At 47.6% G+C, this 19,251-nt stretch overlaps 1 protein-coding gene and 1 long non-coding RNA gene across 6 annotated transcripts in view; one reads left to right on the forward strand and one right to left on the reverse strand.

The window, feature by feature from the left end:
• Positions 1-1,467: 1,467 nt before the first annotated feature.
• Positions 1,468-3,125, reverse strand: LOC147584893 (uncharacterized). Of its 2 annotated transcripts, XR_015254116.1 has the most exons (3): positions 2,617-3,125; positions 2,156-2,260; positions 1,468-2,056 (listed from the first exon to the last, which is right to left on the reverse strand). It is a non-coding gene; the product is annotated as an uncharacterized LOC147584893 (long non-coding RNA). The 2 variants fall into 2 exon arrangements; XR_015254117.1 differs by lacking the exon at positions 2,156-2,260.
• The window catches only part of MIPEP (mitochondrial intermediate peptidase), a 162,333-nt gene continuing 146,040 nt past the window's right edge, over positions 2,959-19,251 (forward strand). For 2 of the 4 annotated variants that reach the window (XM_086715155.1, XM_086715156.1), the window contains exons 1-5: positions 2,960-3,250; positions 6,214-6,387; positions 10,048-10,136; positions 13,270-13,356; positions 18,610-18,673. In XM_086715155.1, coding sequence (XP_086571281.1) covers positions 3,062-3,250; positions 6,214-6,387; positions 10,048-10,136; positions 13,270-13,356; positions 18,610-18,673 — 603 coding nt within the window. In that variant the 5' untranslated portion in view covers positions 2,960-3,061. Of the gene's footprint in view, positions 3,251-6,213; positions 6,388-10,047; positions 10,137-13,269; positions 13,357-18,609; positions 18,674-19,251 lie in introns of all 4 variants that reach the window. The other 2 variants (XR_015254115.1, XM_025924782.2) reach the window with 2 other exon arrangements.

The raw sequence follows: 19,251 nt of genomic DNA on the forward strand, positions 1-19,251 counted from the left end.
TTCCTTATTTCTTCTAGAACAGAGCCAGGACTGGGGTGAAGCAAGTGAGGGGCCCTGGGTACAGAATCGAAGGAGGGGCTCACCTTCAGGTGCTGCCGCTGGATGCACTTGACCCTGAGTGTGAGTGTCTCCTTCAGTTTTGCACTGTGGCCCCTGTACCCACCTTTGCTGTCCTCCTTCCCCTCAGCTACCGCGGGACTGATCACTTTATTTATTGAGCCAGAGTGTCCTTATTCTTTGGCTTTTTTTAATGTTTATTTTTGAGAGTGAGAGAGAGAGAGAGAGCAAGCAGGGGAGGGGCAGAGAGACGGGAGGACAGGGGATCCCAAGCGAGCTCTGGGCTGACAGCCGTGAGCCCAATGTGGGGCTCAAACTCACGAACCGTCAGATCATGACCTGAGCTGAAATCGGACACTCAACTGACTGAGCCCAGGATCCCCTCTCTGGCTTTTTTCGATTGTAGTAATCTAAGCGGTTTCTCCCCGAAGTCTGGTTTTGTTAGGGTTGAATCGGGAGGCGACCTGTGCTGAGTTATTCAGGAACCCAACTTTATACGCTGAGATAGACATAAGGAAAAAAATACATTTATGACCACACAGGGGATACAAGCTTTTATAAAATTCTTCTTTTTTTTTTTTTGATGAAATATGGAAGATGGGATGTAAAACATAGTTTAAAGGATTTCAAAAGATAAAGCTGGACTGGCAGGGGTGGGGCGCATGTAATCCGCCATTTGTGATGATTTTTCATTGGCTGTCTGTGAATCTGGGCTGCAGGCCTGAACAGTCTAACGATGCCAGGCTCTCTGAGACACAAGACACTTGGTTAATTTGGGACAAGCTGTCACCACCCCCCACCCCCCACCCCCACCCCCACCCCAGGACACTCTTAGGCTTAAATGTTGCATTACGATGGTTAGGGATCCTTGTAGGAAAATCATTCTGGGCTAAAGGAAGTCTCTCAGGTTTGAAGCACCTTTTTAAGAAAAAAATGAAAAAGCATTTTTGTCAAATATATATATATATATATATTATTTATTTATTTTTTTTTTGGTCAAATATGTTGGTAATATACTGATGAATTTTCTTTTTTACACGACACATTTGACATCTTTGTAAGGGTCTGCTATATGGCCATTAGGTCGGCCACATGGGGTAGGCTGCCCTATGAGCCACCGGTTGCCAATAATGAGATATTAACACAGAGTTAGGAATTTGGGGATTTTAAATCATTTGAAGTCTTTGATTAAAAGTCAGGAGAAAATGAAATCACAACTTACCGTACATGCATAATGAAACAGTTTATAGTTAAGTTGTAAAGAATCGTATAGGTTCGCTACACTGCTTGTCTTAGCTAAATTTTAATTGTTATGTACCACGATTAACTGGGCCTTTTCTCCCTGCCAGGCTAAACTGAAAACAAACTCCATTTGAAACTAATTTTTTTTTTTTACCCCCCCCCCCCCCTCCCCCCGGCGAAGGGAGGAAGGCGGATTAGAAGCGATCTATAGGACGCACGTACCACTCACTCCTGGCTTCACCTTCTGGCTTTCTGGGCCTTTCCAGAAGGCTCTTAGGACTGATCAAACCCAACAGGCAATGCTCAGGTGAACAGTTTTACTCCAAGCCCAAACATTCAGGGGAGATAAAGCTCTGGAACGACTTCAAATAAAGCGGTTTCAGAAGAATGTGCCTGTGGGTTGTCCCGGAACCAAAAGGTCCACTCGGGCTCTTGTTCCTCTGCACAAGTCACAGGAATCCTCCTTCTAGCTCGCCACCGCCCTCGATGCCCTGTGCGCTCACCGATTTAACGAATCAGGCGGCGTTCAGTTCCTGCATAAAATTGAGGCTGTGTGTTTCGTATTTCGAGGCGCTGGCGGGAAGCGGCGGTAGCCAGCCCTCCCCTCTTGCTCGCTTTCCTAGGTGGGCCTCTTCTCACACCCGCACCCCCCGGCTTCACTTCTGCAGAAGCGTCAGTTGTCAAGGGGCCGTCCCACGTGCATCCGCCACTCTGCAGCCGGGCTCGACCCTGAAACAGACCAGGGACCGGCAGGTGTCTGCAGGGAGGAAGCCAGGCAAAATGTGAGGGTGCCGTGAGCAGCCTCCCCTCCCCTCGGTCCCTTCCCCAACCGTGGCATTTTTCTCCCTCCACCTACAGAAGCCTCTCGAAAGAAAGACACCTCGCTGTGAACTCGTTCACGTAATCTGCACGCACTTCTGGAAGGTACAGGAGGAGGCAGGCACCTGGCACGATTCCCTTTCTGCAGACGAGGGCGTTGAAGTTTAGCAAGGGTAAGCTTCCCGTCCTGGACAAGAACCCGGCCCGACTCCGCCTGTCCGTGTGATTTCCGTTCATTTAGGGGAGGCCAAGGCTGTCCAGGGCCCCCAGCCCTTTCCCACACTCCCCATCCTAAGCCCCAAGTCGCAGTTTCCTTTCTGCCTCCTGCCCCCAAATCTTCTCATTCCCCTATGGCTGAGTGAAGTGCGGCGAAATCCTCCCTCTGCAAATGTACACTGTAGATTAATTATCGTAACAATTTTACCAGCCAAACTCTGAGTGGAGACTCACTGGCAGTAAATTTACTCGGTTCCACACAACCATGCGGTGCAGTCATACCGTAGATTTAATTTCGACCATCGTTTAGGGTGGAGGCCGATAGAGTCGACGAGCGTCACCGGTGCTGTCACGTCGGGGAAGGCACTCAGGCGGCGGTCGCCCAGCGTTCGCTGCCCCTCCTGGAAGAATTCACCCTGCGGCGAGACTTTGCCCGCCTCGCTCGAGTCACGTGGGAGGGAAGCGTAAACCTGGGCCGTTCTTTACTCCAGACACACGGGGGCGCAAGACCGCGGCGTCCGCCGTGAAGGCGGCGGAGCGACGCTCTTGCTCGCGGGACTGCGGCGTGCTCACGTTCTGAGGGCCTCGAGCCCCGACCCGGAAGCGCTGGCGTCACGTGGTGCGGCGTGGCCCGCTGCCTTGGAAACGCGGTGCGCGTGCTCCCGGCGGGAGCTGCGGTGCAGGGGCGGGGTCTCGCGGCGGGGGAAGGGGCTGCTCTGGGCTCCAGATGCTGTGCGCCGGGAGGCTGGGCGGGCTCGGAACCCGGGCAGCGCCTGTATGGCCCGGGCGAGCGGGCTCGAGGGTCCTCGGAGCCAGGATCCGCGCCCGAGGGGTCAGCACCAGCTGGTTCCCGGTGGGCGCCGCCTTCAATGTCAAGCCCCAGGGCCGCCGCCTGGACCTGTTCGGCGAGCGCCGGGTGAGCGGCGCGGGAGGGGGCTCCCCTCGTACCCCCCCCGCGTGGCCCAGCAGGGATCCGGGCCGCGTGTTTTGGGTCTGGGAGGAGCCGGGCAGCGAACCCGCTTTGTACAGTAGGGTGTCGTGTGCGCTCTCGGTGACCTTGCCCGTCACCTCCTCTTTGAGGGGCTGGTGTAAGGGGGGCGGGGCGGTCTTTAGGGGTCCTGCCCCCCAGAATGTGGGTCCTGGGACCTGGCTCGTGTGAGCCCTCGCTCCACGTGCACTTAAAATAGTTCATTTTGGCGGTGGCGGTAAATCCCGCCTGCCGGGTCCCGCCCTCGCCTCACACTGGGACCAACCCCAGCTGAAGTGCGCTTCTGCCCCAACCCAACCCTAGTGCCTTGGCGCCTCGCCCTACAGTTCACGGGCGGCGTCAAGTTTCCGTGTAATTACTAATGCCGGCGATGCTCGAAATGCCGGTTTAAATTTTTTCCAAAGCTTTGGGCTCTTCTTGTTATAAAACACAAAAACTGTTGAGAACCGTCTAATTTCCTATAATGCGATGGCGTTGATCACGTTGATTTCTTCCCCCGGGAAGTCACTGACTGAATTCTCTGGTTCCTGTTTATTGCTACGTCCATACACGCAGCAGGTGTCTGGCGTTACATAGGCAGTCAGTATTTACCGAGTGCCTGAGTTAAAGGTGAAAGGAAGGCACGCTTGAAAGGGATTTACCCTTCTATTCCTGTTGTACTTTACATTTGTGGATTTTACCCTCCTCAGGTTGTTACTTTTATGTTTGCCTTTTAAATTTCTTCGTTATCTGTACCATTGCCTTTCTTAGAAGAGCCTAGGATACCATTAACAGTGAGCTTACTGATTTGAGTGTTTTCTTATTTGATCTCTGCCATTAGCTTTGACTGTTTTAAAAATATTTTTGTATGAAATTGGCCAACTTCCATAGGGGTAAATACCAGAATAAGGTCTTAACATACTTGGTGAGAGGAGAACAACCACGTATAGGTATTGAGTAGAAAGATGAAAAAAGTGTTTGGTTTGGGGTGGATGAAACAAAACTAATTTTAGCTTTTTTTTTTTTTTTTTTTTTTGGAAGATCACGAGTTTAGATACTGACATTGGATTTTCAGGTACCTGAATTGGTTTTTCATTAAACAAGAGAACAACACAAAACCACAAAGGTTAATGTAGTTTTTTTTTTTTTTTTTTGTCATTTCCATAACTAGTAGTCTGAGGTTTAGAATTCCCAAGAGCAGTGTGGAGAGGTGTGCTGGGAAATGAAAAATAGTCTGTACTTGAATCAAATTAAATCAGTGTAGAGAATCTGATTTGGTTTTGGTCCTGATTCTGCTCTGCCCGCAACTGTCTTTTTTTTTTTTTTTTCATTATTTAATCAGTTTGGAGAGAGGTTAATTTCACGCATCCCTTCTTGCAGAAAAGGCAGGCCTTATCGGTCCTGAAAATTTTACCTCTTGCTGTTTTCCAAAATCAACCTATTAGTCATCTGCAAAGTTGAACTACAGAGCTAAGCGCTGGTCCGTTAATTTGTCTCGTCCACGAGTTTGCCCATGTGGTAGGCACTATGCTGGGCAGCTGGTTCAAATGATGAAAGCGGTTCCTCCCTCTAGGATTTTGCCTTCTCAGGAGAGACTTTCAAACAGATAAATTGCAATACAGAAGTATGGAAAAAGTGTGGGCTTTGGAGATGGACGAAGCGGGCTCAAGTTCTGTCTTTCCCACAATTAATGACCTCAGACTTTTTTTTTTTTTTTTTTTTTGGCTTCTTAAAGTGTGTTTCCTTATGTGTGAAAGAAGAATGATGGTTCCTGCACTAGGATTATGTGATTTAAATGGGGGAACCTGTATTAGGTACAGAATTCTCCTCTTGGCTTGCAGTAAATGCATAGTAAATGCTTTGTGTTTTCTATCCTGCCTTCCTGGGTGCTGAACGAGAGTGTTTGAACTGGTAGAAAAGGATGCTCATTCCCATTGGATTAGTGATCTTTGTCCTTATCAAGATGCTGACATGCTTTCGGAAAGTATAAAATTTGCTGCTTTCAGCCAATGAGTTGGTCTTAACATGCTTATTAAATCTTCCTGAAGTATCTATGTGCTCAACTCATCCCCTCTATCTTGAGTTGTGGAATACTTGGTTCTAGGTACTGGACTGGACCCAATGGCCAGCAGCGTCCCCAGAAGACTTTACATATACTTTCTAATATAGTATATCTGTATCCATGCTGTCAGATGTGTACTGTCATCCCCATCGTGCTTAATGAGACAACTTAGACCCAGGAGGAGAGAGAACTAGGCCAACCGGGGTCATACGGCTAATGGTGATTACAGCTAATATCTATTAAATGGCTTTCTGCGTGCCAGGCAGTGTTGAAATGCTTTAAAAACACGTATCATCTCATTTAATCCTTGTAACTACTTTATGAGGTAGGGTCTGTAGTAGTGGCTGAGCTGGGTGTTGAACCTGTATCGTTCTATTTTTGTTTTGTATGAAATAATTAAAAATGAAAAAACATTCACATTCTTTTTTTTTTTTTTTTTTTTTTTTTTTTTTTTTTTTTTTTTTTTTTTCAACGTTTATTTATTTTTGGGACAGAGAGACACAGAGCATGAACGGGGGAGGGGCAGAGAGAGAGGGAGGCACAGAATCGGAAACAGGCTCCAGGCTCTGAGCCATCAGCCCAGAGCCTGACGCGGGGCTCGAACTCACAGACCGCGAGATCGTGACCTGGCTGAAGTCGGATGCTTAACCAACTGCGCCACCCAGGCGCCCCACATTCACATTCTTAAAACAGGTGTCGTTTAATCTATGGAATGACGTGGGAAATGTGAACATGGCATTATGTGATACACCAGTGAAAACCGAGATTTCCTCTCCGAGAAAAGGACTTACACTTAACACCGAAAAATCGTGTTTTTAGTGACAAATGGGAACTGTTCTCTGGATTGCAGGGTCTTTTTGGAGTTCCTGAGCTCAGCGCCCCAGAAGGATTTCGGGTCGCCCAAGAAAATGCCTTGAGGAAGGCAGACTTGCTTGTGGAGCGTGTGTGTTCCGTGGCACCTGGGCCCCAGACCGTGCTCATTTTCGACGAGCTCTCTGATTCCTTGTGCAGGGTGGCCGACTTGGTAAGACGCTTGGTGTGAGCCTCGAAACTACCTGGGTGTCGAGCTGTTAACGTTTAAGCTAAGTTTATTAGGTTTAATGCTAGACTATAAAGTTAAAAGCATCTGGTCCTCGCTTTGGCAACACGTATGCTGACAGCATCTGAACCACGTGAGAGCTGACTTGTTCTCGTGGGAGAAAGTCATTAGGAAGGGAAAAATGTAGAGGAAAGGGTGACATGTAGAACTTGTGCCTTAATACGTGTAGTTACGAAAATAGCACGTGATGTATAATCAAACAATGATTACTCGTATGGGAAAGATTCCTCGTAAAAACTTCTACGAGAGTTTTAAGAGGACATTTACCTGCACATGACAGTAAAATTAATCCTATGAAAAGCCAGTTTTTATAACCTTTTCAGAAATGTCTTTTCCGGTGAAAACTAAGATTTGGATACGAAACTGATTGTATTAGTGGCTTCCTTTTTTCACATTTTGAAGTTGAAACAGACATATACCTCCGTCTCTTCGCTGAGAAGCCTGTTGCTGAGATAGAAGGCACACGTGTATCTGCCCTAAAGAGCCACGTCTTCAGTAGTCATGTCGTTAGAGTGGCGCACGTGATCCAAAACTGAACCCTCCTGAGCCTGTCTACTTCGTATTAGACTATATATTGCCTTCCCTTCGCATTCGTTCAATGTCGAGCCCCCACCACGTGCCAGGCTCTGTTCTAGGCACTGGGAATGCGGCTTATGACGCTCACGGTCTCTGGCCTCAGGGAGCTTATGTTCCGATGTCAGCTTTTTTTTTAGATCTTATGAGGCACCAGGCCCTGGTAAGAGGTTTACCTGGATTAACTGAACTAACCTTCTTAGCAGTTTCAGTTGTGGAAAGAAAGGCAGTAACAGGTTAAGTGATGTGCCCAAGGTCACTCTCCAGTAGGGGGTGGGGCTGGGCTCAGAGTCCAGGCGTTCTGGCTGTAGGACTCACGCCCTTAACCCGCTGCTCTGAACCTCCTCCTGGCTGGCTGGCTGCTTAGGTCAGATGAATAGGTCTCCCTTACCTGGAGAGGTTGGAGTGTCACTTAGCTTTTTAAAAAGGATTTATTTTTAAAATTATCATTTGGCAAAATTGGCTTCTTTCTGGAGCTGGCGTAGTTCTGTGAATTTTAACTCACGTATTCACGTAGCCACCGCCACAGTTTGGGTACATAACCATCTCATCACTCCCCAAAGGCCCCTGTATAGTCCTGCCCAGGCCTCCCCTCTTACCTCTGGCAACTACCCACCTGTTCTCCCTCCCGCAGTTGGCCTCTTTTAAAATGTCAGATAATGGGGCGCCTGGGTGGCTCAGTCAGTTAAGTGGCCGACTTCGGCTCAGGTCATGATCTTGCGGTCCGTGAGTTCAAGCCCCGCATCGGGCTCTGTGCTGACAGCTCAGAGCCTGGAGCCTGTTTCAAATTCTGTGTCTCCCTCCCTCTCTCTCTGACCCTCCCCCGTTCATGCTGTCTCTCCCTGTCTCAAAAATAAATAAACGTTAAAAAAAATTGTTAAAAAAAAAAAAAATGTCAGATAAGTGGAATCACTTGCCCTTTGAAAATGACCTCTTTCACCCAGCGTAACACCTCCCCATCCTTGTTTTTTGCATGTTTGGAAGTCACTTCTCGGTTTTATAGGGTCTCGGTTTGCCCTGCAAATGCTTTGGGTGGAGGAGGAGAAGGGAGAGGCACTCACTGCCCAAGGACCCCTCACACTTCCTCCATGTAATTGTGCCGATGGAATCTGCAAAGGGACATAGTTGTCAGGGAATTTCACTTATGTGCCATCAAGTACTGGCTTTATGTCTTCGTTGGTGGTTTATTTGTTGTCTTAGCCTGCATTTTAATTAAGTGGTGGTCTAGGATTTTTTTTCCCCACAGTTTTGCTTTTTTTTTTTTTTTTTTTAAATTCTTTTTTTTCAACGTTTATTTATTTTTGGGACAGAGAGAGACAGAGCATGAACGGGGGAGGGGCAGAGAGAGAGGGAGACACAGAATCGGAAACAGGCTCCAGGCTCCGAGCCATCAGCCCAGAGCCTGACGCGGGGCTCGAACTCCCGGACCGCGAGATCGTGACCTGGCTGAAGTCAGACGCTTAACCGACTGTGCCACCCAGGCGCCCCTCCACAGTTTTGCTTTTGCCCCTCGCTGAGAGATCTTAACTCTCTGCCCCGTAGCTTGTCCTATTTTTAAAGTTTTTTATGATTATGAGGTATAGTAGTATCGCATTTAAAGATTTAAATATGACTTGTATGTGGAAATCTTTGAGTAAAAAAGTCAAAGAACCTTCTGCCTTTTCTTTTTTAAATGTTTGTTTATTTTTGAGAGAGAGAGCGTGAAGAAGGGGTAGAGAGAGGGAGAGAGAGGGAATCCCAAGCAGGCTCCGTACTGTCAGCCCAGAGCCTGATGTGGGGCTCAAACTTACGAACCGTGAGATCATAACCTGAGCCGAAAGCAAGTCGGACGCTTAACAGACTGAGCCACCCAGGTGCCTCGAACCTTCTTCCTTTTGAAGTTTTAAGGTTTTATCTGCCAGTAGGATCAGTACCATAATAGGGCAAGGATTTTATAAACTATGATTTGCCACCAAACGGACATTTGCTTTCTTTTTCTTTTTTTAATACATTTCCTATGTAACAGTATTGTTTTCCTCATCAGTACTACAGATGAATTTTAAAATGTATGCCAGTATCTTGAAATTAATATTGATTGTAAATTCTGCAACGCGTAGATTAGTAATTTGTACAAATTGTAAATTCTACATAGCTAATTTTTCAGGTACTGTTATCTCATTGTTACATCAGATGTATAAAACTATGGATTTAAATGTTTTCACATTGAAAACTAATAATAAAATTAGGAACTTTTACCTTGTGGTGGTTTTATTTCGTATTCTAGTCATACATGTTGTTTTCTCAGAGAACGAGGAACATCCGTGATATTTTGTAGTTCCCTTGCGTTTTTCTTTTGAAGTATACGGCAATTAACATGAAAACTAAAGTCTAACTTTACATGATTTCATTAAAAAAGTAGAAAGAAGTGTAGCTCAGTTAAATGCTGAGGTCAGCGTAGCAGCTGCTGCAGGCCCTGGTGATTGTGAGTCATGGGAGCTAAGAGTAGGAATCCATTTTTATTAAAAGGCCTGTAAAGAGAGAATGTGCCTTTGTTTTCTGCACAAAGGCTAGAGTAGTTAAATCAGTCTTGAAACTGTGCTGTGTGTCAATTGAAACAACAAAAGAGAACCCTGTAAGAGCTGTTCTCTGCAGCCAGGTTAACATGTGAGAAGCGCACCGTAAACGATCTTAGCCAGAAAGTTGTAGAGTATTTGAAATAAAATTCTGCTTCTTTTGAACTAGAATTAGGGAGAATTGACTTGGCGTTTACGTTTGAAGGAGAACGGCTTTCCTAAGACGAGGCCAGTGAACGTATTTTCTCTGGAACGATCCCCACTGGATCCCGGGGACTCCCAACACGTTGAGAAAGAGGCCGCTTCGCCCGACTCGTGTAGGAACAGCTCAGTTATGGAAACGCCGAGGTCGGAGCCAAGGGGCTGACTCGACGGCGGAGGGTTTCCCTTCTGCCCTCTGATCTCGGAGGAGAGCCTTCCATCACACCCCCCTCTCAGTTTTGTCTTTCTTCCTCATTAGGCCGATTTTGTGAAAATCGCCCACCCCGAGCCCGCGTTCCGAGAGGCGGCGGAGGAAGCCTGTACAAGCATCGGCACCGCGGTGGAAAAGTATGTTCTGTCCCCGCCCCCTCCGTTGCGTCTCGGGCGACGCGGCTTTGTGGATTTGCGCTTTCGGGCGTTTGTCCGCCGGGCTTGTCCCCCGCCCGCAGGGTAGGGGACTGGGACGGGGGCGGCGTGGCCCCGTGTCTGTCTGTCCGTTCCCCCCCCCCCCCCCCCCGCGTTCGTTCGGTCGGTCGGTCGCTTGGCTTCCCCGCCAGCGAGGCGGTCACGTGCTTTGCCTCGCGTTTGCTGCGCGGAAGGCGGGCTCACACCGCGGTCGCGTGAGGCACCGAGCGAAGCCCCGCTGCCCTGGTGACCGTCGTCGCCACGTTAAGTCAGAGCCTCTCCGAGTCTCGACGCCGGCAGCCCTGCAGGCCCCCCAGCTCGGGGTCGGCGGTCAGAAAGCCAGCCCGGAGGGCCCAGGCGGGCCGGGGCTGTGACGCAGCGGGCTCGGGTGACCCCGAAGGGCCTCGAAGGGCCTTGCGCCGCCCACGAGAGCTCCGCAGCGCTGGCGAAAACCACCCCCGGGGGGCCGCGCGGTACCGAAAGCTCTTCGGCGCCCGACGCGCCGCCGCCGCCGCACAGCGTCCCCCGCGAGAGAGCACCGCGGCTCGCCCGGCCCGGCGTGGACGCGGTGGCCTCCCGGCTTGGACGGGGACCTGCTGCTCGTGCCCCGCGGAGCGTCACCCGCTCTGCTGGGGACAGTGCCTGTGATCTCCTGTCGCCACTGCTGCTCACCGTGGCAAGTTGAAAGAGACGAAGCCGGTCCCTGCCGACCCCAGACACCCGGCACGGGGCGGGGGGTGGGGGGGGGGGCTCCTTGGGAGGGAGCACGCCCCGTCCAGGGAAAAGTCCCAAGAAACGAGTCAGAGCTGCCCGGGTGCCCGCCTGAGCCACCTTGATTGAACGCTGCATCGGGCCTGAGTCTAGATGCGGTTCCGGTCTCATGGATGTGGGTTCCGAGTTTTGCGGGGGGACGACGAGGGAGCCATGACCGAGAGCCGGGTGTTGTCCTGAGCATCCGGGCAAGGTCCTCCCTTCATCCTGGAGACGTGCGCCAGTCTTTCCTTCGGTGCCACCCTCTGGCCACCGCCCGAGGCCTGCCGAGGGCCTGAAGGGAGGGTCAGGAGGCAGAACTCGCAGCCTTCACTCCATTCCCCGCCCTGCTCTCCATTCTCAGCACCAGGGCTGCTTTTCTTCTTTGGGCTAGCTGAGCTGTATCTTTTTCTTTGTTTTTCAACATATATTTCAACATAGACATACATATATATATATATATATATGTGTGTATTTCAACATATATTTTCAACATGTATTTTTTTGTTTTTCAACATATATTTTCTTTTTTTTATTTTTTTTTAAATTTTTTTTTTTTCCGACGTTTATTTATTTTTGGGACAGAGAGAGAGCATGAACGGGGGAGGGGCAGAGAGAGAGGGAGACACAGAATCGGAAACAGACTCCAGGCTCTGAGCCATCAGCCCAGAGCCTGACGCGGGGCTGGAACTCCCGGACCACGAGATCGTGACCTGGCTGAAGCCGGACGCCTAACCGACTGCGCCACCCAGGCGCCCCAACATATATTTTCAACATATATTTATTTTGCCGGAGAGAGAGAGTGCGAGAAAGTGAATCCCCCCGATGTGGGACTCAAACTCACCAACGTGAGGTCACGACCTGAGCCCAAATCAAGAGTCACTAGTAACCGACTGAGCCACCCAGGCGCCCTTAACCGAGTCCTATCGTAACTGCTTCTGTTGATCCTTGAGGAATCTATTTCCAGTAGCGGAAATAGAAGCCTGAGATGAGGTGTGTTTGTTTAGAGTCGATGGCACCTGTAGGCTAGAGACCTTATCTCAGGATCTTAGGACACAAAACGTCACATGGGACGTTGGCTCAAACCTCTGAAGGGAGGACACTGCGGGCTGCCTCTAAACCTGTCCTTGTGACACGCGGTGGCCCGTAGGGTGAGCGGGCCTGGGGGAGATAGGCGCCCACGTTGGTTTTCTCCCGGTTTCCTGGGAGTGATGCCCGGGTGCAGGAGCCGTGGTATGCCTGCCCTTCTGGGCGAGCATCCTCCCAGTGGCGGTGAGTGCCTCAGTCCCCTCGGTCTCTGCGGTGGCCAGTGAGAACCACAGCAACAGAAGCCCTTCAATTTCTACAAAGCTGCAGGTGTTTGATTACGCACTGACTGGGGACCTCGGGTGCCTGAGTATGGACTGGCTGATGGTTCTTACCGCCTTGTCCTTCCCAGAGGACCTACCAGGCAGGGAGCACATCGTATCCCAAACCAGTTCACTGTTTAGCCCCGAGAGTGCCAGGACTTTTTGGCGTCCGGGAAAGAAGGACTGAGGACCTGACTGTGGGATGGCGACCCGGGCTGAGGGCAAAACTGCTCTTGGGGGTGGGGTTGGGGGTGGGGGGCAAGGGCAGGCTGGCAAGGCTAGTGTTTGTCCACTAGGGTGGGGAGTGTGTGCTCTACACGTAGCATGTCATTTAACCCTTAGGGTGACCTGAAGCCGGACAAGCTGGGGGGAATTCAAATAACTTGCCCGAGGTCACAGAGTAGCGGTGGGGTTGGTGTTGCAGCTCGAGGGCGTGTCCCTGAAGCCCGTGTCCTTGAACTCTCCTGGCGGTGTGGGCCTGCCACTCTGGCCCAGGAGGGCAAAGGTTACCCGGGTTCTAGGCTCTTCGCTCGGGAACCGCAAAATCTTTGTGCCCATCCTTCCTCCCATCCTCGCTCCTTTCTCACTAAAAGGACCAAAACAGAAGTGGCCATTGGCCTATTGCTAACGGAATGAGTTCTCAATGGCAGCGGGCTCAGATGGCCAGCTACGTTCCTCCCGTCCCCTCCCTCCCGACTGCTCTTCTGCTTCCAGCTGCTGGTTGTGGCTTCAGATGTATCCTCTTACCTTTCAGAACCCTCAGTACCCTGACATCCCCGCCTGACGGACTCCCCGTTTCTGTTCTAACTGCGGTGACGCTCTCTCTCTTCCAAACGAAGAGACAAAACCAACCCCCAGAACGTTGGTCTCTGGGCGCGTGCATGCTCGGATGTCACACAGTTCTCTTAACGTAACGCTAAAAACAAGGTATGAGAAAGTCATTTAATTGGTTTTTTTTCCATCTGTAATTTTTCTAGGTTGAACACAAATGTGGAATTATATCGAAGTCTGCAAAAATTGCTGGCTGACAAAAAACTTGTGGATTCCCTTGATCCAGAAACCAGGTACTGACTGCTTTGCGTTCCTTATGGTTGTGACCACAGAGGCCAGCGGATGGCTCCCCCACCCCCACCGCGTCCCCGCACTCGCAGCCCCCTCTGTCTGGAACATTTCTTCCCGGAGTCTGCACGACTCCTGCACTTTCTTTAGGCCTTCACTCCTCCTCCTCTGTACCAGGTCATGCCCTGTCCTCTTACCCTGCTTGTGTTCTCTTCTTAGTCCTGACCTTTTCCAGCATTTCTGTTTGCTCATTTGTTTACGTCTCTCCGCCACCCTAGATGGGGAACTCCGGGAGGGCAGGGAACTGGTCTGTTTTGTTCAGAGCTGAATCCCGGCTCCTAGAGCAGTTCCTGGCCTGTAGTAGGTGCTTACCAAAGGAATGAATTCCTCTAAACAGTTGGGAATTACACTTTGCTTCATGCGTGAAGTTCCATCATCGATACCACCGGAAGATAGAAACCAGTTGATTTTATTGACTGGTGGGATGTCAAGATCCTTGAAATGATTTCCTTTGGTTCCTTAGATGACCTTCATTATTCCGAACTGAAAAAGCTACATTTCTAGGTCAGTCCTCCAAAATATTTGATACAGGATCTTGGATACCATGTTTCTTTGTGCACATTTATGTACGTATTAATAATTTTATAACTTTGTCATTAAGCCATCTATATATTACTCATCTCGTGGCTCAGAGGGTATACGTTTTCTTACCTGTTTGTGTTGTTTACTTCTTTTCACTCTCCGATTCTCTCTCCTCCTGCTGCTTCCTTCTCTCCTTTCTGTCTCCACACAGGGCTTCTGAGCCCCCACGAAGCCCTGCTCTGCAGGGATCCGTCGATAATGGGGTTTTGTTATTTATCTGATGTATGAGTACCGTGCCATACGAATTGCACAATGAGGCTGTCTTTGGGGCATTAATTTCCCCCGAATTCCTAGTATGCAGATACTTGTTTGACCTTATTTCACTTCGTCAATTCTTGTGCTGAGGATACTGGGAAAGCTGGTGGTGTCATCAGACTGGTTTGTCTTCACTCTGATTTTAGGCTTGAGCCTGATACTGTCTTCATTAGCAAAACGAGGAGAGGCTGAATGCCTGCTCATTGTGCTGCATTTATACTCAGCTGGTGTTGAGTGAGTAGCGACCACAGGTTATTATCTGATTTTGCTAAAGATCGACTTTTCTGTATTTAATGTATAAAAATTGTAGCGGAATAGCGGACCATTTTAGGTACAAAGGACTTGTTCCGACAGGATGCATACCGCATTTCTAGATGTTCCTAAAAATGCCAACGGGATTTTTATGTTATTTTTTATGTTTCTACTTTTAAATTTTTTAATACTTTATTTTTGAGAGAGAGAGAGCGAGCATGTTGGGGGGAGGGGCAGAGAGAGAGAGAGAGAGAGAGAGTATCCGAAACAGGCTCCAGGCTCTGAGCTGTCAGCGCAGAGCCCGACGCGGGGCTCGAACTCAAGAACTGTGAGATCGTGACCTGAGCCGAAGTCGGACGCTCAACCGACTGAGCCACCCAGGCGCCCCATATGAAGTTTAAATGAAATAATGAAAGTAAAATGCTTTGCCAGTGTCTTGCCCATAGTAGCCATTCAAAGAATGAGACCCTTCCATCCTTAAAGAAAGATAGAGAGCCCGTCACTTAACAGAATAGAAACAGAGTAAGAATAGTGTTTTAATGGTTTGGGATAATGGGTCCCCTCTAGTTAGGTGTCAGTTGATAAATAGTTATGGAGGATCCCTTTTTGCTCAGTTTCTTGGAAGGTATCATAAAGAAAAGGATAAAGAGATTTATGTGGCAAGGAATTTTATCATAGCATAGATTGCAGAGTGGGAAAAATGAAAATATTTTTAGTTTGTGGGACCAAATGTTACGAACGTTAAAAGCCATGGTTTTGATGGCATTTAAAGAAATGTTCAGTGTGTGTGGTACAATTTCACAAGAAAAAGCAGGATACAAACGTCCATGTTAGTTGGCCCCCACTTACTCAAAACAAGGAGTGTAATAAACCGAGAGTAAACTGGATAGAAGCCAAGGGAAGGTCTTCTCTTGTTGGTGTTAGCCACACGTTCGTTGTCACTGAGACAGTGTCTTCACGAGACCAAAGATACTGCCTCTGCCTGTGCATTTCGGGACGGACATCCCGTTGGGTGTCCCCCACTGGCTCACCCAGCCCAACAGCCAGGGCGAGCGATGTTCCAGTGTGAGGAATTCGGTGCCCTTTACGTCCGTTCGGAAACTCAGCAAACATTTTTCCAGTACCTACTATGTGCTAATTTCTCTAACCTTATCGTAGTTAGTTTCACGTCGTCTTAAAAACATAAATAGATTGGAGGGAAATATAAGAACTTTAATAGTGGTTGTCTTTGCTGAGATTAGCGATTTTAATTTTTTCCTACATTTCTACAGTAAAGCTGTTATACAATAAACCTACATTATATAATGTAATAAACTTACATTATACAATAAATTTCCATCCCTATTTACCAACCCCCGTTATCTTTTTTTTTGCTTTTTTTGTCTTATAAAAACAAACAGAAAATACCTTTGCTAGAAAAGATAAAGTGGAATGTTTTTCAGGTTGACTGTTCAGGAAGGGAGATCACCGTGAGATAGAGATAATGGGGATATTTTAGGGGCTCGAGTGAAGCCCTTAACATTATTTAAGAAAGAAGGTGAGTGACTAAATTATTAATGTGGTCTGTTGAATTTTCAGAATTTTTAGAAGAACGTTAATTCTGTCCATTCAAAGTATAGTGGGCAATAATCAGGAAGATAAGTAGACCCTTTCTAAAGAGTCAGGGAAAGCCAGGAGAGTAGATCAAATATTTGGATAACTTAATTCCCGAAAAAAAATAGTTAAAAAAATTACTATTGACAGAAAGAGGTGTTACACTTGAAATTGGTTCCAAGCGTGCAGCAGCATTAAAGAGAAAAGAAAACAAGTCCCATCAGCCAAGAAACCCCGCTTCCGGCACAGCATCAAAGAATTTAATGTTCAAGTGGCTGCTACCAGTTGGAAGAAAAACTGAAAACCTCGTGCACAAGGCCTTTGAAAAATTGTCCAAGTGTACTCTGTTTCATGTTTTTAATTATTGGGGTTTGGAAGGAGTTGAAATAAATAAGTAATTATCATGGTGGCGTTCACAGGTTTGTAGTCTATGAATAAGGAACAGGCTTCTACATGTAAAGCTAATCGTAACTATTTTTCACGCTCTGTAATACATGTATTGACTTCTTAAAACACTGGTTGCCGCTGTGTTTCGTTCTCTCTGCTTATTATATTTAAGCATCCATGACTCCCTCACGTGGCTCCAACATAACCTTTTGCAAAGATTCTGTGTTCTCCCAACGATTTTTTTTTTTTTTTTTTTTTTGGATTAAGGTTGTTGAGTGGAAATCACAAATGCCTCCGGAGCCTACAGCAGAGGAACCTGATTTGCTTGGTAGTGGGGGACAGCCTGCAGAGGCCTCGCAGCAGAGGATAGGGTGATTCATGGGATGCCGGTTTAATCACACTAATGACTGCTGACCTTGACAGAGGTCGTCCTGGAGGGCCGGAGGGCTGGCAAGGGTTACAGCAGCCTGGCCTAGGCTGGTGGTGTAGGGAAGAAGGGGTTAATTCGGGTGATTGCCTCACTTCTGGTCCTCCTCCCCGTCACCACCCAAATAAATAGCTGCCACTTAAGGAGTAATTTTCCCATGCTAATAGAGAAGTGACGTGCATTATTTGTTACTTACAGGTTACTGATACTGGCAGAAGTGCTTTCAGATACGCTCTCGTTTCTTGATCCCCTGATCACGTGTCTACCGGTCAGATTTACTTACGAGTGGTACTAGATCCTTATCTCCCGGACATCAGGGACCGTGTTTTCCACTGAAGTAGATTTGAAGAGCTGTGTGTAGTCGTCCTGTTTCCATAGCTCGCCAAATTTTCTCTCAATTAGCACATGTATGAATTCAGTATTTGGGTTCCTTCGGTATCTAACGGGAAAGTAAACAACATCAAGTTAGCTGAGAACTAAAAAGGGAGAGATGGACTTCTAAGCGTAAAATATTACAGGAGAAAATTAATGAAAAGGTACCCCTTCCTTTAGATGTTGTTCAAGACACTTTCTGCTCCATTGTTTCCGGTTCTTTTTAGTGTCCTGATGAAATTGTTACATCAAGGAAAGGTGGGGAAAATTAGGGCATGTTTTTAAGTCTGCAGATGCATTTGATGATTTTTAATAATCATCTTACTCTCACTGGGTGTTGTATGTAAGCGATGAATCATGGGAATCCACCCCCAAAACCAAAAGCACGCTGTATGCGCTGTATGTTAGCCAACTTGATGATGAATTATATTAAAAAAAATGCGAAGAAAAAAGATGTTGCTTTCTACGGTGCATGCTAGTATAAATTCTGGAAATGGTGAGGGAACCTTCCGTCACAAGTCTTAGCAGATATAGCGCTAGGTGGATGGGAGCGCCTAAGTAAGGAACCTGCCTTTTAACAGCGATGCAGGAATAAAGGGTGATGGTTCACATAGTGCTGACCTGTGGAAGGATGTTTCTGATGGTCTCTCTTTGAAGTTCCCAAATTCTTCATTTGTATCCTTGTTAGGACATTTGTATCTTTAACCTTGTGTTCATTCATTCAAAAAGTATCGGTTTCCTTCTGGGACCCGGGCCTTGTGGAACACACACGTCTTTACCCACAAGCAGTCTAGGATACTCTGTAGTTCCGTTAAATATACATGCTGGATTATCGAGTTTTACCTACTTGCACTTAGCACGTGTACAGCCCGCATAAAGTTGCATAAAGTATGCAGCAAGTTTTTTTTTGAAGGAAAGATGGTGGACAGTCAAAAAGATGGCCATCTTTTCCAGAAAAAACAAACAAACAAACAAAAAAAACCACGGCAGATAAATTGGCCTCATTGGAGAAATTGTCATTCCTTTGTCAGTTAAATTGTCAGTTTAAGACTTATCGTACAGTTAGCATGACGTATATGATACTAAATCACCCATCGGAGAGCTTAAAAGCCCAGTCCATCAGCTAGATGTTTGGACCGACTTCTAAGATGTTAAGCTCCTGGTTTTAAAGTGCATGCGTGTGTGTGTGTGTGTGTGTGTGTGTGTGTGTGTGTGTTGATACATCTGACTTTTGCAGAGTATGGTTGAAAAGTACAATTTATTTACCAAGAAAGTGATTATGTGAATAATTATTGTTACCCATTGTAACCTGGGTTCGTTTTGTTTATAGGCGAGTGGCTGAACTGTTTATGTTTGATTTTGAAATCAGCGGAATCCACCTAGACAAAGAGAAGGTGAATATTTCCTCTCTGGTTTTTCCTCTTGTTTTGCTAACGTCCAGTTGGTTTCTTTGTTGCTGTCGCCCTTGTGTGTTGCTTAAATTCGTTTGTCATAAAAACTCTTAGACTGTTTGTGTCGCGAGATACTTCGATTAGTTGTGTCTGAATGTAGTGCTCAGACCCTGCAAGTCTGCCACCCGTGACGATTCGGAATTAAGACCTTGCTTGAGACACTGGGGGTGTTTTAGATGTGCATTTAGATGGGCAATATCGGGAAAGAGGCACGTGAGCAGGAAGGCTGAGAGTTGTGAAGGTCGAGGTTGGAAGTGGACGCACAGGGAACATTGTTAAGAACTTGACAGAGGTGCGCGTGTTCACATTACACACGTCTTTGACAGATCCACACGGTTTTGTTCCGGAAACAGGAAGCAGGGGGTCTGCAGTGTCTACCCTGGGACAGGAGCGACCTTATGCATTGTTCACACCCCTCCTTTCACAGATCTGGAAATAGGACAAACTGATCTGCTCAAGTTTTCATCCTTAGTATCCAGATTTTCTAGCCCTGGCCACTTCTCCTTCTAGAATGCAGTATC

The sequence above is a fragment of the Puma concolor genome, chromosome A1 (genome assembly GCF_028749965.1).
Source record: "Puma concolor isolate L17-30 chromosome A1, mPumCon1.1.hap2, whole genome shotgun sequence".
In the NCBI taxonomy this organism is placed as follows: Eukaryota; Metazoa; Chordata; class Mammalia; order Carnivora; family Felidae; genus Puma; species Puma concolor.